The sequence below is a fragment of the Macrotis lagotis genome, chromosome 8 (assembly GCF_037893015.1).
Source record: "Macrotis lagotis isolate mMagLag1 chromosome 8, bilby.v1.9.chrom.fasta, whole genome shotgun sequence".
NCBI lineage: Eukaryota > Metazoa > Chordata > Mammalia > Peramelemorphia > Peramelidae > Macrotis > Macrotis lagotis.
The window spans coordinates 139815161-139841408 of NC_133665.1; the positions used below are offsets into that span (position 1 = coordinate 139815161).

Below are 26248 nucleotides of genomic sequence, written 5' to 3' on the forward strand. Positions count from 1 at the left end.
CCAGCAGCTCAGGTCCTATTTCTATTGAGAGGATGGGCTCCTGAAGGAGTCAGAACACTAGGAAGTGTGTGGCAGAGGTGTGGGATTGGGGGGGGGGGGCAAAGAGTATAGTGCAAGCCAATGGGTTACCCCTTAGGACAGTTAACTGACATTTCTTTCAACAAGGCAGATCCCAGGTTCACTTAAGAACTGAAGAAGCTTTTTTTGTTTGGGTTTTTTTTTTGCAAGGCAGATGGGGTTAAGTGGCTTGCCCAAGGCCACACAGCTAGGTAATTATTAAGTGTCTGAGGATGGATTTGAACTCAGGTCCTCCTGACTCCAGGGCTGGTGCTCTATCTGCTGCACCACCTAGCCACCCCAAGAACTGAAGAAGTTTTGATGGCAATCTTGGGACTCCCTGAGGCAACTCCCTTTTTTTCCTCTTTTGGATGCAACTCCCCTCTTTCTTCCCTAGGTATTGCTGGAAACTTCAATTTCCTCCCCTTTTAACCTGGAGTCTTTTTCTTCTCGCCCCTCCAGGAAGACACCTTCGACAATTAGGATGAGATTTGGAGACTTTGAGGCTCTGGTCAGGTCTGTATAGACTGTTTAGGCTGTTGACAGCCAGGTAGATCTCAGAGGTTGTGGATGTGGATGTGGGATTGTGCGAATGGGTGGGGAGAGATCTGGAGCCTAAGAGTGGGGCCAGGAGTCAGGGTCTAGCTTGTCTGCTGAAGAGGTATCTTGTGAACAATCCCAAGCATAGTGCACCTAACCTCAACCCGATGCTATATACAGTGTAAATGGAGGGGAATTTCAGAGGGAAGGCACTGGGGAGAGGGGGCAGGGAGGGAGTGGGAGGAGGTGTCCAGAAAAAGCCTCTGGCAGAAAATGGGATTTGAGATGCTTGAAGGAAACCAGGAGAGCAAGAAAAAAATATTTTTGGAGGGGTTTTTTGGGAGGTGGTAGGCTTCTTCCTTCATTTTCCTATTCTGAACATCCTCATAGGCTACTTTTTGGTGCTGAAAGAAAGCAGATCCATCTCCTGATATAACCTAGCATCCTTCCAGATATCAGCATGGAAAGCAAACTGATCTGGAAGTTGAGACCCTTGGATGTTGGTCCCAGCCCTTCTAATCACTAATCAGCTATTAGAAGGCAATGGACTACAATGGCTCTGGAATCAGTGGATCTGGGTTCAAATTCCAATTGCCATGCCAATTCTCTTCACCTGCATTGGACCCTGTTTTCATACTTGTAAAATGAGGGAACTGAACTGGATGATCTTGGAGGGACTCTGATTTTAGAACCATGGCCCTCACTGAAATAGGGCACAGCACCCCTCCCCCCATGGGTTTCAGTTGGCATCTCTGAGTTCCCTTTTCCTCAGAGTAATATTCTAATGAGACTCTTGATGAGTCTGTGGTTCTAGTGAAAGTAAGCCTACAAGGAATCTCCACTAGGGTACTTAGGGTTGGGACCCTCAGCTGCTTTCCTCCCTCAAAGCCATTGACTGTTAGTACCTCTGATGGGCATGGGAGCTAGGTAAGAAAGAGATGGAAGCTAAGAAAGAAATGGTATTTACATTTGTGGCTTTGACTCCCTATTCCTTAAACTATTGGAGAAGCCTTAAAAAGTAGGATGAAATTACCGCCAGAAATGAATTTCAGAGATTATTTGTGCATTCCAATGATTGATGGCTTCCTCATCCTTAGTAATTATTAGATTATCTGAAGTTGGTTATAGTTAATTCTGAAAGGGGAAGTATTCTGCCCACAGTCAGCTATTGAGAAAGAGCTGGTGTCTGAAACGTGACTACCACCCCAAACTGGGAGGCATTAGACAACCTTCTGTGGTTCTTGGCTCACAGAGTAAATCAAAGCCATACCAGATGATGTCCTTTTATCCTTTCTCAACTTCAACCACCTCCCTCCCCTTTTTCAACTAGATGTTCACATCCCTATCTCCAAGGGCTTTGTGAAAGGGAATGGGCTAAAAACTGTCCAAACCTCCCTCCATTGAGAACCAAGGTTCTTCCTCAGTTCACATTCTGACTAAGCTTATAGAGTTGTTTGTACCACCCATTCCAGAAATAACTACATTCTTGGCAATTTGACAATTCTTGGTCTCTCAGTGATCAATACCTCCTCCTCCTCACCTCCTATCTCATTTAATTTCTTAGGAAACTCAAGCACAAATGCTATGGTAGCACCCACCCCAACTTCTTCTGGCCGGGACACCTCCTGGATAAATTGTTGATGTATCTCCCACACAAGAGGTGGAAAAAGCAAATGGTTCTTTTTAGCAGAGTGGAGAAGTTGCCTCAAAGCTACCCAGCCATCTACCATCCTGACCGCTTTTGGCCCATTTCTGATGAAGGTTACGTAACCTGTGGCAATTTTGATATGCATAAAAGAGACATTTCATATAGAATGAGTAGAGTCTGGGAGACCCAATATGGCGGCAGCTTTGAGCCACCAAAAGATGGCTACTTGGATATAAATCTAGGACCAACCTTTCCTCCACCTTCCTAAAGCTGGTGCTTTAAATATTATAATGAGTGCCTGGGGAGCTAAATGGCTCAATAATAAAAATTATAAGATACTGGGCTCAAAACCCAGTCTTTAAAATCCAGTTGTCTTGTATAACATTATAAACCACTTGCACCTCGACAAACCTAAAGATCCAAGCTTTGGGATAAGAACTCAACATTTGACAAAAATTGATATGAAAACTGGGAAGTAGTTTGATAAATATTATGCATAGTTTGACATCTCACATCATATACCAAGATAAGGTATGAATAAATGATTTAAACGTAAGTAATCATCAGGGGGCAGCTAGGTGGTGCAGTGGATAGAGCACTGTCCTTGGAGTCAGGAGGATTTAAGTTCAAATCCAACTTCAGACACTTAATAATTATTATCTATCTGTGTGACCTTGGGTAAGTCATTTAACTCCATTTCCTTGCAAAAAAAACCCCAGCAAAAACAGAATAATATCAAAAGTAAATTGGGGCGGCTAGGTGGCACAGTAGATAGAGCATCAGCCCTGGAGTCAAGAGTACCTGGGTTCAAATCTGACCTCAGACACTTAATAATGACCTAGCTGCATGGCCTTGGGCAAGCCACTTAATCCCATTTGCCTTGCAAAAAATCCTAAAAATAAATAAACAAACAAACAAATAAATTAAATAAAAGTAAATTAAGGGAGCATGGAAAAATGTGCCTGTCAGTTCTATGGATAAAGGAAGAGTTTATGACCAAATAAGTGCTAAAAGAGAATTATGGGAAGTAAAATAGAAATTTTTGATTACATGCAATTAAAAAGGTCTTGTATAAATAAAATTAATACAATCAAAATTAGAAGGAAAGTAGGCGACTGAGTAAAAAAAATCTTTATGGCCAACTTCTCTAATAAAGGCCTCATTTTTTCAATTTATATTTTATTTTTCCAATTACATGTTATGAAAGTTTTTCAACATTCATCCATGTACATATGCATATTCTAAGTTCTATAATTTCCTTCCAGTTAGGTGAAAATTGTACATACACATCTGTGTTTAATACATTAGTCAGACACATTAGTCATTTTTGGTATGAGGAATTAGGATTAAGGGAAAAGAAAGAAAATTATGAGGTAGGAAAGAAATACATAAGGGAAAATTTTTAAAAAAGTGATTGTAGTGTTCATTCAGATTCTGTAGGGATGAGTTTTTTGGGGGGCTGTTTTTTATTTTGTTTTTCTTCCTCTGGATGGGGATAGTATTATCCATAGTAGGTCTCCCAGCTGACTGCTGAGAGGAGCTGCTTCCATCAGCGATGATCATCTCACAATGTTGTTAATGTGTAGGATGTTCTCTTGCTTCTGCTCCCTTTAAGGCCTCATTTCTTAAATATATAGGGATTAAAAGAAATTTATAAAAATGAGAGTCACTTCCCGATTGACAAATGGTCAAAGGATATGAACTGGCAGTTTTTAGAAGAAGTAAAAATGATCAATAGAGATAAAAAATGTTCCAAATCACTACTGATTACTGTTATTTAATTGTTCAATTGTATCAAACTCTTTGTGATCCATGGACCATAGCATGCCAGATCCTTCCTTCCTCCACTAGCTTCACTCTCTAAGCTCATGTTTGATTCCATGATAGAATCTATCCATCTGATCCTTTTTCATTCCTTTTTCCTTTGGTCTTCCATCAGGTCTTTTCCAATAAGTCCTATCTTCTCTTTATCAGGTAGTCAACATATGTAAGCTTCAGCTTCAGTATTTGACCTTCAAGTAAGAAAAGCCTGTATTAATTCAAGTATTGACTGATTTGACCTTCTTGCTGTCCAGTGGACTTTCAAAAGTCTTCTCCAGTACCACAATTCAGAAACATCAATTCTGTGGCACTTTTCTTTCTTTACAATCCATCTTTCACAACCATACATTGCTACTGGAAAAAACTGTAGCTTTGACTATTTGAATTTTTGTCAGCAAGGTGATGTCTGCCTTTGTTTTTTTTTTAATAATAATTTTTAAATTTTAAACTTCAGTACAAAATAAGAAAAGAAAAAAACATTTCCATGTGCATAGCAGAGCATAAAAGAGGGGGGCAGTTAGGTGGCCCAGTAGGTAGAGCAACAGCCCTGGAGTCAGGAGGACCTCATACACTTTTTTTTTTTAGATTTTTGCAAGGCAATGGGGTTAAGTGGCTTGCCCAAGGCCACACAGCCAGTGTCTGAGGCCAGATTTGAACTTAGGTACTCCTGACTCCAGGCCCAGTGCTCTATCCACTGCTCCACCCAGCCACCTGTGGCCTCAGACACTTAATTCCCTAGCTGTGTGACCTTGGGCAAGCCACCTAACCCCATTGTCTTACAAAAACAAAAAAAACCCCAAAAAACATGAGGATTCACACAATAAAGCAATAAATTTCCATTTCAAGAAAGCCTGTATAATAAATAGTAAATATTGTGTTTTTCAAAATTCATCTTTGCTCCCTTGCAGATTTATTTTGTTCTGTACTTTGCATTTTTATTTTATTTTTCCCCTTCCCCCCCTACCCATGAAGGCTACAATTAAGCAGACACACACACACACACACACACACACACACACACACACACACCTATATTATATAGATGTATATTGATGATGGTGATGTTTGTCCTTCATTCTTGAAGAAGACCAGGACATCAGGGAGGTGATGCCATGACATGCATGTGAATTGGATTTCAGTGAGGAGGCTGTGCTTAAGCCTCACTTTCTCCTCCACAGTCATCTGGGTCCAGTGACCAGATAGGAATCAGGACAATTCAAGAAGGCCCTGGATTCGAGGCAATCAGGATATGTGTGTGTGTGTGTGTGTGTGTGTGTGTGTGTGTGTGTGTGTGTGTAAAAAATATAAAATCATATATACATGCATACACATACATATAGATACATGCTTACATATTCACACATGTATTCATACATTTCTATAATCATATAGATATATACATATATATATATAAGATCACACCATGCTTATCCTGTTTCTTTGAAAATGGATAGCATCTTCATAAAACCATATTTTTCTAAATCCACCCACTCATCATTTTTACTACCACAGCAGTATTTCTACCTTGTTCTTTCTACTTATTTTAAATAGTCTAAAACAATATTGATTAAAACAATTGCTAATACATAGGGTAGATTCCCTATTTTTTATTTGATCAAATCTATTTTAGCTTTAACTTTATCAGAGATTATGATCCTATCCCCGTTTTTTAGCATAATAAATTCTACTCCTGATCTTTATTTTATTTTTGTATTTATCTTTCATGTTTATATTTCCTGAAAGCAACAACTCCCCTCACTCCTCTGCTTCACTTCAACCTGCTATCTTGTCCTTCTATTCCTTAACCTATCCCCCTCCAAGAATTCTTCAGTCACACACCTTTCTTTATCCCCTCATCACACCCTTCTATAACCATCCTGCCCACCCCCCACCCCGCCATGATGTCTGCTTTTCCCGTAGCTAGTAGGTCTCTGAGGCTAGACTTAAACTTAGGATCAGTCTGGTTCTCTGTCCCCCAAATCACCTAGATATCGCCGCTACGGATTAGAAAAATGTAACTTAAAACAACTGAAATACCACTTCACATCTATCATTTTGGCTAACATGAGAGAAAAGTAAAATGGCATGCTGGAGGGGATGTATTGATGACTGACTGATGTTTGTACTTGGTTCTGAAGAAGACCATGGTATCAGGGAGGTAATGTGATGACCTGAAAGGGAATTGGATTTAAGATTGGGGGGGGGGGGGGCTGTACTGCGTCACCAGCCTCTCTCTCCTCTGGAGCATCTGGGTCTAGTGACCAGACACCAATCAGGACAACTGGAGATGGCCCTGGGTGCAGTGGGAGACCTTGGTCTTCTAAAAACTAGGTCTTTTCTAGGTCATTGGAAAGTTGGTCTGAGGCAATTCCCATTCAGTGATTAAGATTAGGTAAGAGAGGGGCGGCTAAGTGGCGCAGTAGATAGAGCACCAGCCCTGGAGTCAGGAGGACCTGAGTTCAAATCCAGCCTCAGACATTTAATAATTACCTAGCTGTGTGGCCTTGGGCAGACCACTTAACCCCATTGCCCTGCAAAAAAACCTAAAAAAAAAATTAGCTAAAAGAGAGATGAGGATTTGAGGCCAAGAATGACCACTTCCAAAAAAAATTAAACTGGGGAGGGTAAGCCCCTCAGGGTTTCTCAGTGATGAAGAATTTTGTATAGTCTTAAAAAATGTATCTGGGAGGAGAAGATCCTCGGGGTTCTGGCTAAAAGAGTTTTTACACTCTAAATCAATAAGGGTCCAAACAATAACCAACTGGACTTTGCCTGAGACCTACTGTTGGTCAATAAAGGAGAACCAGAGTTGTTTAGGCCCTGTAAAACCTAAGAACTCTTAGCAGGTCTTTGAGCAGAAAATCTACAGATACAGGAGGGAGGGAAGGTGGGAGGGAGGAGGGAGGGGAGGAAGGAGGGGGAAGGAAGAAGGAAGGAAAGGAAGGAAGGAAGGAAGGAAGGAAGGAAGGAAGGAAGGAAGGAAGGAAGGAAGGAAGGGATGGAAGGGAGGAAGGAAGGATGGAAGGGAGGGAGGGAGGGAGGAACTATGCCCAAAGGGCTCTAAAACTCTAAAACTTTGATGCAGCGATATCACTACTATGTCTCCATCACAGAGATCAAAGAAAAGGGAAAATGAACTATTTTTACAAAAATATTTTAGCAGCTCTTTTTTGTGGTAGCAAATATTTGGAAATTGAGGGGATATTTGTCGATTGGGGAGAGCTGAAAAAGCTGTGTATATGATTCTGATGGAAAGCTACTGTGCTATAAGAAATCGGAGCACAATGGTTTCAGGAAAATCTGGGAAGACTTGTATGAACTGTTATAAAGTGAAGTGAACAGAACCAAGAGAACGTTGTTCACAGTGACAGCAATATTGTAAGGATGATCAGCTAGGAAAGACTCAGCTACTCTGAACAAGTCAATCATACGAGACCATTCCAAAGGACTTATGATGAAAAATGCTATCTTCATATAAAAAAACTGATGAATTCTGAATGGTGTTTGAAGCGTTTTTATTGTTTTATTTTATGTTTTCTTTTGTAACATGTCCAATATGAAAATATGTTTTGTATGAGTTCATATATTTAATCAGTATTAAATTTTTTTGCCTTCTCAAGGAGGGAAGGTATTTTTAACTCAAAATACTAAAAAATGTTAAAAATAGTTTTAACAGGTAATTGAGGTAAAATATTTAAAAGTTGGTTTTGAATTTTTTACATGTAACAAAATATAATAAAAAGGCATTAACACCCACGCAAATAAGGAAACCCCAAATTAGTTGACTACTTTTCCCTATTTCCCTGCTGAATTTTTTTTAAAAATTAGTATTTTCTGCAACAAATACTTTCCTAGCAGACTTTTCTTAGAATATTTATACAGAATGTACTCATCATCTCATGATCTTCATAAATGTGCCAGGGAGAAGTGGACAGTAGGCAAGAATTTTGATAGAATTAGAGGATCTGAGTTTATGGGAGTATATTATTCCCTAGAGTGACTTGTTAGCTCAGTTCTCTTGTCTATGGAGGAAGGGCATCTAGTACCTACAAGGACTGTTAACTGATGGCTTGAATTTAAAGTCTACAAATTGCTTTCCTCTTTAGAAATGGAAATAGAGTAGCTGCCTTTAGTCTTCTCCCCTAAAACCTTCCCTGATTATATACTTGGTTCAACCAATCTATTGTCCTCTCCTCATTTTTCTACAACATGGATACCTGGGCGCCCTTGGTACCTCCATTCATTGACATTGACTTCCATTAATTCACTGTAAATGGTCTCCATGTTCTTGATGTGACTGCACATACATTCCTTGAACATAGAGGTTGTGTTTTCACTTTTGTCCTCTCATCCTTACTAGCACCTATTAAAAAAGCCATATAATAAACTTTCTGAATGATTACATGTGACTTGTTTCTTGTTTCATCATGTCAAAAGGAAAGTGCCCTGTCCTGGGAGCCAGGAGACCTGGCTTCAGCCTGCCTTCTTGTTCACTAACTAGCTGCATGGAGTCTTCACTTTTTGAGATCTCAGTGTCCTCCTTGGTCCAATGAAGTGGCTGAGGAAGATGACCTTTGATGTCCTTTCCTGGCTCTTTTTTTTTTGTTTTTTTTTGCAAGGCAAATGGGGTTAAGTGGCTTGCCCACGGCCACACAGCTAGGTAATTATTGTCTGAGACCAGATTTGAACGCAGGGACTCCTGACTCCAGGGCCCGTGCTTTATCCACTGCGCCACCTAGCTGCCCCCTTTCCTGGCTCTTATTAGTATGTGGTGCTTCCCTTTTGGAACAGTGGATATATTAAATACAGTCAGGAAGACCTGAGGCCAAATCCAACCTCATAACTTACTAGCAGTGTGGGCAAGTCACTAAATGCTCTTTGCCTCAGTGTCCTCATCTGTAAATTGAGAATAATAATGAGGATCTACCTTACAGGGATGTTGTGGGTATCAAGTGAGCTAACACATGTAAAGTAATTAAGAAATATTAGCTTTTTTGTTAAAAATCATTATATCAACGATGCTGAAAAAAGCTATTGACAAAATCTAATCTCTATGTGAAAATTCTCTAGAAAGCATAGGAATAAATTGATCTTTCCCTTAACATAGGAAATAATAGTTACTAAAACCAAGAGCAAACCATATGTATTAGAGAATAGAAGTTTTTTCAATAAAGTCAAGGGTAAACAAGGTTCCCCCCTCCCATAATAATAATTAACCCAGTACTTATGTGCTAAGCACATAACAACCCTGGGAGATAGGAGCATGATGATCTTCATTTTCCAGTGACTTGTTCAAGGTCACAGCCAAGTATCCGAGACCAATTTTGGTTTTGGGGGCGTTTTTTTTAGGCTTTTTTTTCAAGGCAAATGGGGTTAAGCTGCTTGCCCAAGGCCACACAGCTAGGTAATTATTAAGTGTCTAAGACCGGATTTGAACCCAGGTACTCCTGACTCCAGGGCCAGTGCTCTATCCACTGTGCCACCTAGCTGCCCCGAGACCAATTTTGAACCCAAGGCTCCTGGCTCCAAGCCTGGTACTCTATCCATTGTAGTTGATCCAAGATGGCAGCTTCTGTTAAATATAATTTTTAAAATGCTAGCTGTAACAAGCAGTGAGCCAAGAGAATCCAGAAAAATAAACATAAAGAGGGGGGAAAAAACACAGCTTTATGCAGATGATTTAATGATTCAGTTAAAAAAGCCTAAAGAGTCAACCAAAAAATTAAATTCAATGAAAGATTCATGATATAAATTTACACAAATTATCAGTATTCTTTTGTTAAAACAAACTTGGCAAGAAATGCTAGAAAAAATTTCAAAAGGTATAAATATTTGGTAGCATTTCAAGATATACTTAGGAACAGGGCGGCTAGGTGGCGCAGTGGATAGAGCACCGGCCTTGGAGTCAGGAGTACCTGGGTTCAAATCTGACCTCAGACACTTAATAATTACTTAGCCTTGTGGCCTTGGGCAAGCCACTTAACCCCATTGCCTTGAAAAAAATCTAAAAAAAAAAAGATATACTTAGGAACTATATGAATTAAGCAATAAAAGATTCCTTGATGAAATAAAAACAGACAATTGGAGAAATATTCATATTGATTGGAGAAATAATCATTAATTCATGAAAAAGTGAAGCTAAAATAATAAATCAAAAATTACCTACATTGATTTTCTTATAAAGAGCTATTGCAATGGATAGATGCAGGGCCTGGAGTCAGGAAGAATCTTCTTTGTGAGTTCAAATCTGGACTCAGACCAGTATGATCCTGGGCAAGTCACTTAACCTTGCTTGCCTCAGTTTCCACATCTGTAAAATGAAATGGAGAAAGAAATGGCAAACCACTCTGGTATCTTTGCCAATGGGTCCATGAAGAGCTGAGTACAGTGTTGGTGCATAGTAAATGTTATATAAATGTTAATTATATTAATATAACATAATTTTTTATGATTTAAAGAACAACTGAATAAAAGAAAAGAAAAATAAGATTAAAAAGTCATGTAAGAATAAAAAGTCAAGAATCTCATGGTTAGTAATGGAAAAAACTGGGTATCAGTACCAGGTCTCAAACAATACTATAATGCAGTCATCATTAAAATGATTTGATACTGATTAAAAATAAGTTGGTAGAATCAATTAGTGAAACAATATAACAGATGGAGGCAAACAAATACAGTATTTTGTTATAGAAATCCGAACCCCAGCTACTATTTGTCAATGTGCACAAGGTCCTCTTGGTTCTGCTCACTTCGCTCAACATCAGTTTATGCAAGTCTTCTATATTTCTCATGATTCCTTACAGGACAATAGTCCTCTATACATGCATATACCATAACTTGTTCAGTCATTTCCCAGGTGATGGTCATCCCCTCCATTTTCAATTCTTTGCCACTACAAAAAAGAGCAACTATGAATATTTTTGAATATGTGAAACTTTTCCTGTTTTTTTATATCTCTTTAGAATATAGATCTAGTATTGTTATTGCTAGATCAAAGTATATGCTCATTTTTATTGTCCTAACAAAAGAAATTTTCAAAGTAAGAAATACAAACTGTTGAGAACAATATAAAATAATGCTCCAAATCACTCATAATTTAAAAAATGCAAATTAAAGCAAAGCTGAGATTTTACCTCATATCTATCAGATTGACAAAGTTAAAAAAAATAAAAAGAAAAATTATAATGGTGAACAGGCTATGAGAAAGCAGGTACCCTAATTCTATAAATTGCTCCTGCCATTCTAGAAAGCAATTTGGCATTATGTCCAGAAAGCAATCAAAATGTCCATACCATTTAGCATCTATACCCCCAAAGAGATCAAAGAAAGAGGAACAGGACTTACATATACAAAAATATTTATAACAATTTTTTTCACATTACAAAGAAATGCTAGGTACTAAAAAGGGCTGCCCTCCTTTTAAGTGTATAAAAAATTGTTATATTAACATAATTTACATTTATATAACATTTACTATGCACCAACACTGTACTCAGCTCTTTGTAGTTATGTCATTTGAATGCTATGACAATCTTTGGAAATAAAGTCATTTGAATGCTATGACAATCTTTGGAAATAAAATACTATTATTATACTCATTTTACTGATGAGGAAACAAAGGACTTAACAAAGGACATCAAAGTGAGTTACTCAACAGTGTCATCCAACTTATTAACTGTCTGAGGTTGGATTTGAACTTAGGTCTTCCAGGGATTCTATCCACTGGACCACATAGCTGTCCCCAGAATATATACACAAACATACAAAATAAATAAATGAATGAATGAAAGAAAGAATGAATGAATGGATAAATAAATATAATGTAATTAAATACATATAATTAAATTTTATTATTCATAAGAAATGATTAAACAGTTTTAGAAGAAACTGAGATTTCTATGAAGTGCAATGGAGAGTTCAACACAATGACAACCATTATAGACAAAAACAAACAACCAAACAACTTTGCAAGATCAATGTAATGATCCATTATGAGACCTGAAGACAAGAGATGAGGCAGGCCACCTACCTTCTACCTGAAAAGTAATGGACTTAAAATCTAGAATTTGTTTTGTTGGACTATCCATATTTATTATAAGCGTTTTATTTTTCCTTTTTTTGTTTTATTGTTCAATTGGGTGGGGGTTAATAGCGGTGAGGATTGGGGTGGCTAGGTGGTGCAGTGGATAAAGTACCAGACCTGGAGTCAGGAGTACCTGGGTCCAAATCCGGTCTCAGACACTTAATAATTACCTTGCTGTGTGGCCTTGGGCAAGCCACTTAACCCCATTTGCCTTGCAAAAACCTAAAAAAAAAAATAGGACTTAGGATAATAATTATTTGTAAAAATAAGGGGCAGCTAGGTGGCTAGGATAGAGGGCACTTTTGGCCTCAGACATTTAATAATTCCCAGCTGTGTGGCCTTGAGCGAGTCACTTAACTCCATTGCCTTAAATAAAAAAAAAATTTTAAATGAATAAATTTTTTTTTTAAAGCATTTAATTATATAGAGCAAACTGCTGCCCTAGAGGCTCTCCTATTTCTCTTCTGGGTATCAAGTTCATACAAGGGTGTTTGAGAGATGCCACAACAGAAATAACTTTGTTAATGATCCTCTGATTGTGCATGTAAATAATAACTTTTAAAAAAACCTAAAGAAGGGACATGGATACTCACCAAAGTAGCTCTCCCAGAAAGTTCTGTAGCCAGAGCCAGTGGGAATTTAATCAACATTTGTTGAATGGAAACATGAATTGTCATTGCAATCTCTGCATGCATTGCAATCCAGTGAGAATATCACAAACCTTTGTTAAATGAATACACGAATTGCTATTGCAATCTAGTGCATCTCTGTTAACTAACCCAGAGTGAAGCACATACTATAAACACACACGTTTATATATATATAGGTGCACAGTCGTGTGAATACATTTATGCATGCGTGCATGCACATGTGAATACATGCACGTGTGCATGCATGTGTGGGTGCATGCATGCATGTGTGCGTGTATTTATATATAAATGCATCTATTTAAAATCACTTGTAGAAAACTGAAAGGATGCCATTGACGCATCCACGTGGGCTACTCGGCTCTTCCCCGTTGGGGTCGGTCCCAGCCACTAGTGGGAGAACGACTGTAGAGAGGACGAGCTGGCGGAAGTGGCCTTCAGACTCGGCCGGGCTGCAAGGCGCAGACTTCAACTCCTGGCGGAAGGAAGTACGTTCCCTTCCGGTCCTGGAAGTTTACAAATTACATCATAAAGTTTTTAAATCAAGAATCCGAGCTCTTTGGAAAAGAATCTGGGCATCTTCCTGAGGAATGATAAGGATGATCTCGTCTCTATCTTTCAGAATTTTTTTTTCTCTCCATCACTTGACCTTCGTAGATTACGCGGTGGTGGCGCTCGGCGCTCGCCTCCTTTCCCTTTCCGGGACTTGGACGTAAAGTCCCATCGGCCCTTGCGTTACGTCCTTCCGTCTCTCTCTCTCTCTCTTCCTCGGCGCTTCCAGTGGAGGGGTCGTGGTCTCTTCGCCGGTAAGTCAGCATCCGTCGCCATCCTCGCCCCATCGGCGGCCCCGAGGGTCGCTCATCCCGGGAAAGCAGCAGCGGCTGGGTCCCGGAGGGGGCGAAGCGGGCGCCGTTGGGGCGAGGAAGCGGCAAGAAGCTTCCTTGCCGCGCGGGGCCGCGGGCCGGGACCTCCTCGGATCGCATCTGGAGAGCTTCCCGTGCTCTTCCAGCTTCGGCTACAGGAGGGAGAGCGAGGCCGCAGAGGAACACCCATTCCGCTCCTAGCGCGGCGCGTGGCTAGCGAGCGGAAGATAATCTGCCACAAGCGCCGGCCGGCCGGGGGAGGGGCGCGGGAGCGGCGGCCGGGGGAGGGGGAGGGGGCGCGGGAGCGGCGGCCGGCCGGGGGGGGGGGGGGGGAGGGGGCGCGGGAGCGGGAGCGGGCGCTGACGGCCCGGCCTCTGTCTTCCAGGCGCCATGCCCGCCCTCAGGCCCCTCGTGAAGCCCAAAATCGTCAAGAAGCGGACCAAGAAGTTCATCCGACACCAGTCCGACAGATATGTGAAGATCAAGGTAGGCGGGTCGAGCTGCCTCAGTGTACTCAGCCGTCCCTAGGCCCAGCTTGGGGGGGGGGGGGAGGCGCCGGCCAAGGCCAAGAGTGTGTACGGGGGTTCAAATCCAACTAAACTAAAACTAAATTAAAAAAAGTGTGTGTATGATAACGAACAAGCAAGTGCTTAAAAAGTACACGTGAAAGGTTCCTTAAGTCTGATTTCTTATGTCAAATTGTTCTTTGGAATATCTTGTGACTTTTTTCCATTTCACGTAAAATTGGGTCTTTTCTAGTATTTAAAAACACTTTTTGAGTTCCAGATTGTCTCCCATCTCTTGCTTCCTCCTCCTTGCCATTATGAGCACTTGATATAGATTGTTGTAAAAGAAATCAGACTGAAAAGATAAAGGGGAAAGTAATGTTTCGTTCTCCATCAGTTCTCTGGAATAGCGTATTTTCATTACTGGGAATCGCTAAGTCACCCAGAGTTCTTCCTGGAGCATTGCTGTTACTGTGTACACTGCAGTGGTTCTGCAAAGTGAAGAGTTTGCATCAGTTCATGTCTGTCTAGGATTTTTTGAAATGTGTGCTTTTTTAGGTTTTTGCAATGCAAATGGGGTGAAGTGGCTTGCCCAAGGTCACACAGCTTCTGACAGCGGGGACAAGCTCTATTCACTGCACCATCTAGACTCCCCATGAAATATACTCATTTCTTTTTTTTCTATAATATTTATTCTCATTTTTTACAATTTTTTTATACATTAATAAAATATTGTTTAAGCGTAAACAAAATATCCCCTCCCCCCAAAAATATACACTTACTTGAGCCATAGAGGGAAGAGGAAAAAATTAAAATTAAAAAAATAATAGTAATAATTGTCAGTACTGCCAGGTGGTGCAGTGGATGGAGCACTGGCTCTGGAGCCAGGAGCACCTGAGCCCAAATCTGGCTCATACACCCAACAATCACCCAGCTGTGTGATATGCAAGCCACCCCAACCCCACTGCCCTGCATAAACCAAAAAAAGACATAAAATAGTAATAATAGTAAGGGTGGCTGATAAGTCTATCACAAAAGTTACTTCCATATTTTTCCGCCATTGCTGATCACAACTTCCTCCTTTCTTATCTCTCCACTACCAAGTACTATATTTTCTTTCTCCTTTCACTCTGACTCTGCTGTAGGGCAGCTGAGTGGTGCAGCAGACAGATCCCTGGTCCTGGGGCCAAGAGGCCCTGAGCCCCTATAGGCCCAGCATCCACCTGGCCCTATGGTCCTGGACAGGCCTTCCAGTCCCAGTCCCTTGCTAGAAGTAAAAAAGGAAAATGTTATATCTGACCACTCAACCCCTATGGTCCATCCTCTCCTCCATCACTCACATCCCCCCCGTCCCCCCTTTCTTACTCCAGATGTCTATACCCCATTGAGTATATATGCTGTTTCCTCTCCTAGCCACCTCTGATGAGAGCAAAGATTCCCTCTTCCCCTTTGCCTTCCCCTTCTTCCATATCATTGCAATAGCTCATTGTAATAAGAAAAATCTTATTATATGAAATATCTTGGCCTATTCCCCCTTTCCTTTTTCTCCCATTACATTTCCCTTTTTTTCTATTGACTCCATTTTTACACCATATTTTATCTTCAAATTCAGCTTTCTCCTGTGCTTCAACTATAAAAGCTCCCTCTACCTGCTCTGTTAACTGAGAAGGTTCATATGAGTATTATCAGTGTCGTTTTTCTATACAGGAATACATGCAGTTCATCATCATCAAGTCCCTCATATTTCCCCCATCTCCTCCAATCTCCATGCTTCACCTTGAGTCCTGTATCTGAAGATCAAACCTTCTGTTCAGCTCTGGCCATTCCAAAAGGAACATTTGAAATTTCCCTGGTTCATTGAAAGTCCATCTTTTTCCCTGGAAGAGGACATTCAGTTTTGCTGGGTAGTTGATTCTCGGTTGCATTCTAAGCTCTTTTTAAATTATCTTTCCTAAGTCTGTTTTCTATATCAGTTCTTTTTTCAATGAGATGTTTCACATTTTCTTCCGATTTTTCATTCTTTTGGTTTTGAAGTATTGATTCCTGATTTTTAGCAAATTCATCAATCTACCTGAGTTCTGTTCTTTGTCTGAAGGATTTGTTCTCAGAGAGCTTTCTTATCTTTCCATCTGGCCAATTCTGCTTTTTAAAAAGCATTCTTCTCCTCAATAACTTTTTGAACTGTTTATCCATTTGACCTAAGCTGGTTTTTAGCATGCTATTTTTTTTCAGCATTTTTTTTGGATTTCCTTGACTAAGCTGCTGGCTTCATTTTCGTGTTTTTCCTGCATCTCTCCTTTTCCCAGTTTTTCTTCTAACTCTCTCATTTGATTTTCAAAGTCTTTTTTGAGCTCTGTCATAGCCTGATCCCAGTTTCTGTTTTTCTTGGAGTCTTTTAGATGCAGGAGCTTGTGCTTCCTCATCTTCAGACTGAGTATTTTGATCTTTCTTGGGCTCACAGGCAAAATATTTCTCTATGGTGTTCCTCTTATTTCTCTGCTTGCTCATTTTCCCAGCCTGAGCCTGGTTTTGGGGTGTTTCCTGAGCTTTTGGGATACTCCCACAAGGGTCTCAGTGTGTGAGACTGTCTTCTCTCCTAGTCTGTGAGTGACCATATGTGCCCCCCTCTGCCACAGGGCTGCGGTGGAGGGGGCTCCTGCTGTTCTATGGGGGGGCCTAGACTGGGATCAGGATCTGAATGTGTTCAAAGCCCCCTAGTTCTGTTCCAGGGACAGAGCTCTGCAGTCTCTTTTTGCTCCCCTCCCTCAGCTCAATGGGCTCTTGCCCTGGGGGCTCCTGCTGGCCTGTTTGTTTCCTGAATCTGGAATGCAGTGGTCATGCTGCTTGCTGTGTGCCCAGAGGGCTGGGTTCCATGTGCTCCTTCTGGCAGAGGGCCCGCCCCCCCCTTCCCCCAATTTGTGTCTGGTGCTCCCCAGGGCTTAGGTCAGGAAACTCCCCCGCTGCTGTGAGCTGAGGTTCCCAGGGCCCTGGTTCCGCCCGGGAGGCCGAAGCTCTGACAGGCCGCCCCTCCAACCCCGGGGAGCAGAGCCTTTCTGCTCTTTTCCCAATGTACTCATTTCTAATAGCAAGAAAGTATTCCATTACAATCCTATACCCCAATTAAGGGGCATCTCAATCTCCCATCTCCTCTCCTTCCCCCCCCCCTTTTTAAGTCTTCTAGTAATAGACGTAATAGTGGTGTTGTTGGATCATAGGGGATGCTTTATTGCCCTTTGGGCAGAGTTCTAATTATTCAAGAAAGTTTGAATCAGTTCACAACTCCAACAGCTTCACTATCCTAGTTTTCCCAGATCCCCTCCAACATTATCTCTTTTCTGTTTGATCTTTTCTTTCTTTTCTGTTTCATCTTAAACTTTTTCCCTTAATCACAGAGCCAGTAGGTAAACTATTCCAACTAGCCCCAACATCTAAAACATACCCGTTTTGAACTTATCTTGGTGTATGATATAAGATGTTGGTCTCTACCTAGCTTTTGCTTATGGTTTAAAAGTTTTCCCAACAGTCCTAGTCATGTTAGAGAGTTCTTAGAACCCCCAAACACTAGATTACAGTGGTCATTTACTCCTGTGAGGAGTGTGACTATTCCATTCATTGGTCTGCCACCCTGGTTTCTCTTAGTTTTTGCAAGGCAGGTGGGGTTAAGTGAGTTGCCCAAGATCACACAGCTAGGTAATTATTGGCTGAGGCCTGATTTGAACTCAGGCTCTATCCACTGCCACTGCACCACCTAAGCTGTCCCCACCCCACCTCCCCTTTTTATTTTTAGGTTGCAAGGCAATGGGGTTATGGTGCTTTCTCAAGGCCACACAGCTAGGTCATTATTAAGTGTCTTGAGACCCGGATTTGAACCACACCCTTGTTTCTTAACAAGTATTAGATTGTTTTGTTTTGATGGTTTAACCATTTAATACAATTGAGATCCAAGGCTGTTTTCCTTAACTTTTTAAAAAAATTCTCTTGATATTCTTGAACTTTTGTTTTTCCAGATGAATTTTGTTATTTTTTTCTAGCTCTGTAAAATAATTTTTGGTAGTTTTGATTAGTCACTGAATAAGTAAATACTTTTCAGTAGAATTGTCGTTATTGTTTTCAAAATTGTGTTCAGTTGAGGCAGCTAGGTAGCATGGTGGATAGGGCACTGGCCCTGGAGTCAGGAGTTCAAATGGGCCTCAGACACTTAATAATGACCTAGCTGTGTGGCCTTGGGCAAGCTACTTAACCGTATTGCCTTGCCAAAAAAACTAAAATCTGTTCGATTGCCCTACTCATGAGCAATTAAATTAATAGTTTTCCAATTGTGTTCATATAAGTTCCTGAGTTTGGCTTGGCAAGTAGATTCAGTGGCATTTCCTAGCAAAATATAGTGGCAGAAGCATGGAATTGGAAGATCTTGGTTCTACTCCTATAATCTACTATTTTACTCCGATTTCTCTTCGATAAATAGATACCAAATTAGATAACTTCCAGGTTACTTCCTGCTTTTAAAAAGGTATTTTTTGAATAGTTGAAGGAGCACTTTGTCAGGCACACAAGAAATGAATAGAAGAATCCTTTTCCTTGTTTCTAGTTTGTATTTTAATAGGTCACAAGAGACGGGAATGGGGGCAAAGAAAAGGCATTTAGGTCTGGAAGAGACCTAGAGATTTGGGGCAGTCACATGGTTACACTTAATCTAGTAGTATAGTTTTGATGCTGCTATTTCAAAAGATAAGAGATGGAAAGTGGGCAGGTTAGGCAGGTGTCCTCTTGGAGATCAAGGCCTGTTTTTCTTGATAGTTGGTAGGATGGGGCATGAAGTATGCTTTGGGATTAGATGGTTAGGTAGATGAGTATTCCTTTCTTTATCTGTTAATAAAGCGCTATCAGCCCTAGGGTGTTAGGGCTTGGTCTCTGAGGTTTGGGGGTGGTAAAGGAGCCTCTGTAAGATGGGGTACCCTGCACTTTGGAGTCTGGGGTCACACATTGATTATGGGTACATTTTTTAAAACCACAGAGAAACTGGCGTAAACCAAGAGGCATTGATAACAGAGTGCGGAGACGATTCAAGGGCCAGATATTGATGCCCAATATTGGTTATGGAAGCAATAAGAAGACAAAACACATGTTACCGAGTGGATTCAGGAAGTTTTTGGTGCACAATGTCAAAGAGCTTGAAGTACTCCTGATGTGCAACAAGTAAGTTAATATGAACATCCACACCTTCCTGCTCTTGAGATGCTTGTGACTTGTGCTTGGGTTTCCTAACCTGTAAGCCTTGCTTGCCAAATTGCTTATAGAAACTGGTTAAGTGTGCTGTGACTAGGAGTCCAGGCTAGCTTTCCCTTTTAAAATACGAAATTGACATCTCCCCCTTGGGTGCTCAGAGCCCCTATTTGACTGATCACCTTTCCTTGTGGTTGGAAATGGGGTAAAGATGACTTAGGAAGGTTCTTGGCTATTTAGAAGGAGCATACTGCTTTCTGAATTCCAGGTTTTCTACAACCAAATGAAGGCAGTCTTATGTTATTTGATTGGGTGGCAGAGCCCTTTTTACAATCACTGGCTATTTGTACCCTTTCTATCAATTCATCTTTCATGGTGCCAGTGCCCATTTTATTGTGTTCCTTCAGAATTTTCAGTTATCATAAATGCTTATTGTGGAGCCATATGTATTGAGACAAAGCAGGACAAGACATGATCTGAAATATATTGAGAGCAAAGTTTCTTAGCTCTTTAGAGGGGAAGAGTTGCGATAAATATAAATACCTGGAAGTATCAAATATTTGTTTGGGCTTTTTCTATCTCAATTCAACCAATTGTATTTTCTGTACTGACATGAGGTAATCTTTTTCAAAAAAAAATGCTTAGCACTGGGCTGGCCTGTATAGTAGGTGCTAGTTAAATGTGTACTGTTATTCTTAGGTGTTGGTGACCTGGCTTGTTTTTAATCTACTTATCTTTTTACAGATCTTACTGTGCTGAGATTGCTCACAATGTTTCCTCTAAGAATCGCAAAGTCATTGTGGAGAGAGCAGCTCAGCTAGCTATCAAGATCACCAATCCAAATGCTAGATTGAGGAGTGAAGAAAATGAGTAAAAAGCTTTGCACATTTTTATTTGTGTTAAATAAACCCTCAAACTTCCATCTGGCTTTGTTTTTGTGGAGCTTTCAGAGGGAATCTGAAAAGTAACTTTGGATATGCCTTTTTTCTGCTTGATGGTAAAAGTCTGAAGAAAGCCCCCTTTCTCTCCTAGGTTTAATGCAAAGTTGCTTATTACCTATAACTCCTTGCTTCATAGATATCTTCTACTTAGATCATTACTTCACAATGTAAAAGAGGGTAAATCAAGTTATGCAGTTTCTTAACTTTGGGAACTCAGTTGATGGATAAGTTTGGAGAGAAATTGAAGTAGAAGGGGATATTTTACCTATTATTTATTTATTATCTTTGTCAAACAGAATAGAAACCTAACATCCCATATTACATAAATATTAAACCAGCAGAGTGGACCCCCAAAAAAGGCATCCTCATTCTGAGTCTGACAAGCCTTGTATGATTTGCAATTGAATAGGTAGAAAGCCAATCACAGAAAACAAAGCTTATCTATTAGGATCCTGTTTTGAGGTGATTGATAACATTCCTGCACACAACTTAGAAACATTTCACTCTACAAGGGAGCACTGGGGAGACTAATTGTGACAGTGCAGGATGCTTTAAGATGATAAAGGACTTCCCAGGATCCCATGGCCAATATTGCACAGGATACAATCCCCAGTCACTAGGCAACTACTGGGAATCTTGAATGTAGACATTCCTTCTACTTCTGTCCTATCTTAGAAATTCCAAATCCTTAAATTAAATTCACTAACTAATCTCACTTGAAAAATATTTGTTCTACTTAGGATTAGGAGGTTGGCCCCTCAAATAAGGGAATCACTTCCCTTCTAGGGGCTGTGGTAGGAACAGATTCCAAAATTATATTCCTCTCTTGTTGATAACAATTCTTGTATTCAATTATCAGCCATCCGTGTACTCAGTACTATCAGAATCTAGAGGAAGAACCAATTCATTCTCTTGATAGGATATGACTGACATATAACTAATTTTACCAGATGTATATTCAATTTTTAAGAGAATGCTCTATACACCCAATTGAGTAATTAAACTTAAAGAATTTCAAGCACTAAAGGAAAAAGAGGGACTCCGTGTAGAAGGGAATCTATCCTTTTTTTCAGTGTCTTTCACTCAAGATCCAGAGTCTAAAAGTAGAACATAGGAATTTTTCAGATATTGTGCAATATAGACTCTTAAAACCCTCATCTTTTCTATATAAAGACAAAAACCTTTCAGAAGTTTTTTTTTCCCTCCCTAGTGACCCTGCTTAATAGTCTCAAACATCTCTTTGAACTGAGGATTCTGCTCAACCCTTCAACTCTAGTCTTTGCGCCATCAGATTGGGGTCAATGGAGAAAGAATTGGGATAGCACCATTCCGGGCTCTGAGATTTCCCCATGAAGGCCAAGACAAAACACAAACTGTACGTGCCCCAGATTTTAGTGTGTGATGGCGCTGACTGAGTTGGGGTTCCCTCAATTTGCTCTTTATGAATTTTACCACTGAGAGGGTTTATATTTGACCAGAAAAGCAGAAGCCATTAACTTAGATCCATTGATTCTGGAGCATACAAGGAGGCGGAGTCCTTCTGAATGCTTTCAAAGAGAGATGCCATTTCAGGGTTGGATCTGATCTGGGAAGAAAATTCGGCCATCACCGGGCTTTTTTCCACCTCTGGTATGGTAAGTAAGGCAGCCACAGCTCTCATAGCTGAGCGCTTGAGTTCATCTTGTTTTTCAAATTCTTGTTTGACTGAACCAGCTTTTACCTAAAATGGGAAAATAAGAAATACGTCATTCCAAAGGGATCTCCACAAACTGACTTCTCATTATTGGATCAGGTCAGCTACTGATGAGCTCCAGCTTCATTTTTCTGCCTGGGCCTTGGTTTCCTGTAACATAAAAGGGATGGATGTCTTCTATTTCTTAAGTTCTGAGTTCTCTGGCAATATCAAGAGGGAACATGGCTCTTCCTAATTCTTTTTGTTTATAAAAAGTTAGAAATTAGTGGGTTGCCAATTAGTTGGGATATGGCTAATATCAATAACTATTTTGCAGTTAGGAAATGAGTAAGTAAGGACTTCAATAATTTGTATGAACTAATGCAAAATCGAGAACACTAAACCCAATGATTATAATTTTTTAAAAAACTGAAAAACTCCAGTGACCCAATAAGGAAACATGAAAACCATCCAGTACAAAATGTGTATGTTATCTGATACTTGTCCTCCCTAGAAGATGTGGTTGGTCATCACAAGAGTTCCATCTGGAGGGGGGGGTTAGTGGAAAGTAACCAATTTTAAGCCAAAAAGGGGGTCAATGAAACTTAAGCTAGTTACGGAAGTGCCAGCCTGAGAATTAAGATGGGTCCGCTAAAAGACAAGAAGCAAAGAAAATTTAGTCTGAGGAAGTTACCTGAAAGAATAACAGTGGATTGAGTGAATAATAATAGGTGCCTATGTTAGCACTGGGGCTGGAGTCAGGAAGACTCAGTTCAAATCCTGCCTCAGAACTAGGTGACCCTAAGCAAGTCACTTGTCTGCTGAGCTGCTTTCTCCCTATGACGTCAACAAATTTAAGAGATTTGCCCCAGATACTGAGATAGTAGGTGCAAACCAGGAAACCGGTATCTTAGAGGTAGGATTATATCTTGGTCTTGATACCAGGTCCAAGCAAAATACCTACCAAGCCGCAAAGCCCCTCCTTCCCAAACTCCCAGAATAACATCCTAAAATGGATAACAAAACTGAGGCTGCCATTCATTCCTCTATGGTCCTCCACAACCTGGTAGCTGCCCGCATTAGAAGTATCGTGGTGTAGCAGAGAACACTGATCTTAAAACCTGGAAGACCCATGGCTGGGTGACCCTGGCAAGTCACTTGTTATCTAGAAAGTTCTAGCTCTATCTGGTGAGCTCCCCCAGACCACTGAAATTGCGAAATCGGGCTGATGCTGCCTCAACACCTTCAGGAGACCCAAGCTCAAGCCATACCCTCTCCCTTGTGCCACCCCCTAACTGCCATCATGCCACACACTACCTTGTATTGCTGGTTCCATTCTCCAAGGCCAAAGAGCCCCCATCAGGAGGGGGAACCTACCTTAGAGGTACAGGTGGCTCGAAGTGGTTCCACCAGACGATCCAGCCTCTGCAGGACAATGTTGGGACATAGAGCAGACAGTCGGGCCAGCATGATGAAAGTCAGCATCTGCCAAACAAGGAAAAAAAAGAATTCCTGACAATTCTAGACTTCCCCCAGGACCAGGCTCTTTTTTCTAATGAATCACACTCTTGCTCTTTCCTCCCCTCACAGCTCAGTTGGTAGAAGCTATGAAACAATCCTGATTGTGTAGGGGAAGGAAGGGGCAGGAGGAAGGATTCTTTCTGTACATCTACAGTGTTGGGAGGCTGGATCTGAAATCGGGTCTTGACTCTAGGTCCAGGACTCAAGCCACAAACCAAAGCTGCTTCTCATTTAAAAGAAATTCTCTCACAGGAGAGAAATAAAACAACTGACCCAGGAAAAGAATTTTTTTGTGTTTTGAGACTGGCTCTTCCAAGTTCAAATCAGATCCTGACTACAGGTCACTTAATCTGGTTTGCCTCAATTCCCTCATCTGTAAAATGAGCTGGAGAAGGAAATGGCAAGCCACTCCAGTAACTGCTATGAAAATCTCAAATGTGGTCATGAAGTGTTTAACATAACTAAAAATCCAAAGCCCTCATTTTGCAGATAGGGAAACTTTTTTTAAAGGGAAGGAATTTTGGGTACGGAACAATATACTTTCATAGCCCATCTGAATCAGCTGATGTTGGGTTAATTTTTTTTTTGAACTCTTCTCTACCCCAACCTTTTTCCCTTTGTATTTTCTTTGTCCCTGAGGGATGGCTCATCAAGTATAGGAAGGAAAATTGGGAATGAAGATGACAGGAAAACAAAGCTTATCAATTAAAATTGTTTTTAGTGAGGCAGTTGGAGTTAAAGTAACTTGCCCAAAGTCATACAACTACTAAGTGTCAAAAATCTGAGACCACATTTTGAACTTGGGTCCTCTGAAAAATTTTTTAAAATAGACAGATTGGGAAAGAATATCAGAATGTCGAAGTTGGAAACAGGACCAGTAATTATGGTTGAGAAACGATTGGTATCGATGACCAGAGGTAATCACACTCACGGAAGGAGATGCCTGCCTTACCCTGATGTCATAATGATCCTTGAGTCCATCTTCCACGTGGTTTAAATACTCATAGATGTCCAGTCGGTCCAGGCAGCTCTCCAAGAGTGTGTACATACATTCAAAGGCAGCTTTCCTGACATCCAGCCCATCATCCACTGTGTGCTTGAACGGCCCCATCTCCACCTGTGGGAGATGTCAATACAATACACAATCAGAGGGGTGGGTACAAGGAAGAAAGGGGTTTTCTTGGGAGCCACTATGATCACTGGGGGGCAGTGTTGGCCCAGAAAGCTCTACCACTATCCTTAACTCAGGTGAAAAGGACCTTTACCTGTCACATTTAGTACAATCTGTACAAGAGCAGGATCCTACACCTCCATCCACAAAAGGGCTACTGAAGACCTCCACAGATGGGAACTCTTAACTTTTTTTCTTTATTAATTTCTAATATTCATTTTTATAATGTAATATTTTCCCCCAATTATATGTAATAAACAATATATGACATGTTTTGAGTTCCAAATTGTTTTCCTTCCTTCCCTTGCCCCCTTTGAGAAGCCAAGCAATGTGCAATCATGCACATTTCTTCTATTTAACATTCATTTTATTTTTTTATTTTTTTTAGGGTTTTTTTTTTGCAAGGCAAATGGGGTTAAGTGGCTTGCCCAAGGCCACACAGCTAGGTAATTATTAAGTGTCTGAGACGGGATTTGAACCCAGGTACTCCTGACTCCAAGGCTGGTGCTTTATCTACTACGTCACCTAGCTGCCCCTAACATTCATTTTAAAAACATTTGAGTTCCAAATTCTTTTCCTCCCTCAACCCTTTCCATACCCAGTGATAAGGCAAGTAATATATCAATTATACATGTGGAAAAATGAAAAATATATTTTCACATCCATGCTGAGGAAAAAATAATGGTAAAAATAAAGTGAAAAAAAGTTATAGATAGCCTGGATTTCTTCTAAAAACCATTCATATCCTTTGACTATTTTACAATTTGGGAATGCTCTTATTTTTATAAATTAAATATGAGAAATAAGACCTTTAGCAGAGAAATTTGCCATAAACTTTTCCCAGATTCCTGCTTTCTTTGTCATTTTAACTCAGTTATTCTTTTTTTTACCCTCTTTCCTCAAAAATTTGTTTTGTTTCTGAACAGTGACTCCCTTAATCTGTCCTTTCTTTTGAACTCCTCCCTACCTTTCTCTTACCTCCTATTCCCCAAGTGAGCAAGATAAAACTCAGTATTATGCTATGTGTGTGCCTATGCATGTTTTTCCCTCTTTGAATCAATTCCAGTGAGAGGAAGATGTGTGTTGCCTGCCACCACCATTTTCTCTTCCATTGTACAAGCCCTTCCTGACTCTTTTATGTGAGATCATTTCCCCTTCCTCTCCCTGTCCCCCCCTCTCCCAGCACCCTTCTCTTTCTCACCCTTCATTTTTTGAGGGGGGGGAGCTTATCCCAACAAAAACACGTCCAATCCCATTTCAACTTGAAAGCTGTTTAAATACTTGAAAATCTGTGCTCATCTTCCCCTTTTTCTTCGATTCTCCAGTGCTTAAACATAGTACCTGTCACACGGCTGGCCTTCAATAAATGTTTACTGACTGACTCCTAAGTTTTCTCTTTTCTAAAACAAATATATTTGGCTTCTTTAATAGCATCACCGCTGGTCCTCTCCCATCCTCTTCCTCTCCTGGACACACCTGAGCTTATCAACATCCTTAAATTTTGACATGTAAAAATAAAGTGCTTCACTGTGTTTTGACCCAGGCACATCTAGAG

General features: G+C 40.5%; 2 protein-coding genes and 1 non-coding gene across 4 annotated transcripts in view; 2 read left to right on the forward strand and 1 right to left on the reverse strand.

Annotated features, from left to right (window-relative positions):
- LOC141496549 (EF-hand calcium-binding domain-containing protein 12-like) overlaps nucleotides 1-20356 on the forward strand; it is a 42835-nt gene extending 22479 nt beyond the window's left edge. The window contains exons 7-13 of the mRNA XM_074199042.1: nucleotides 520-573; nucleotides 2162-2499; nucleotides 13184-13284; nucleotides 13365-13602; nucleotides 14045-14145; nucleotides 19180-19361; nucleotides 20133-20356. Coding sequence (XP_074055143.1) covers nucleotides 520-573; nucleotides 2162-2499; nucleotides 13184-13284; nucleotides 13365-13602; nucleotides 14045-14145; nucleotides 19180-19361; nucleotides 20133-20262 — 1144 coding nt within the window. The 3' untranslated portion in view covers nucleotides 20263-20356. The remainder of the gene's footprint in view (nucleotides 1-519; nucleotides 574-2161; nucleotides 2500-13183; nucleotides 13285-13364; nucleotides 13603-14044; nucleotides 14146-19179; nucleotides 19362-20132) is intronic.
- On the forward strand, nucleotides 13762-13902 carry LOC141496729 (small nucleolar RNA SNORA7). Its single transcript, XR_012471131.1, has one exon. It is a non-coding gene; the product is annotated as a small nucleolar RNA SNORA7 (small nucleolar RNA).
- CAND2 (cullin associated and neddylation dissociated 2 (putative)) overlaps nucleotides 18537-26248 on the reverse strand; it is a 51584-nt gene continuing 43872 nt past the window's right edge. For both annotated transcript variants that reach the window (XM_074198518.1, XM_074198520.1), the window contains exons 13-15: nucleotides 24475-24639; nucleotides 23379-23486; nucleotides 18537-22049 (exon numbers count right to left, since the gene is read on the reverse strand). In XM_074198518.1, coding sequence (XP_074054619.1) covers nucleotides 21822-22049; nucleotides 23379-23486; nucleotides 24475-24639 — 501 coding nt within the window. In that variant the 3' untranslated portion in view covers nucleotides 18537-21821. The remainder of the gene's footprint in view (nucleotides 22050-23378; nucleotides 23487-24474; nucleotides 24640-26248) is intronic.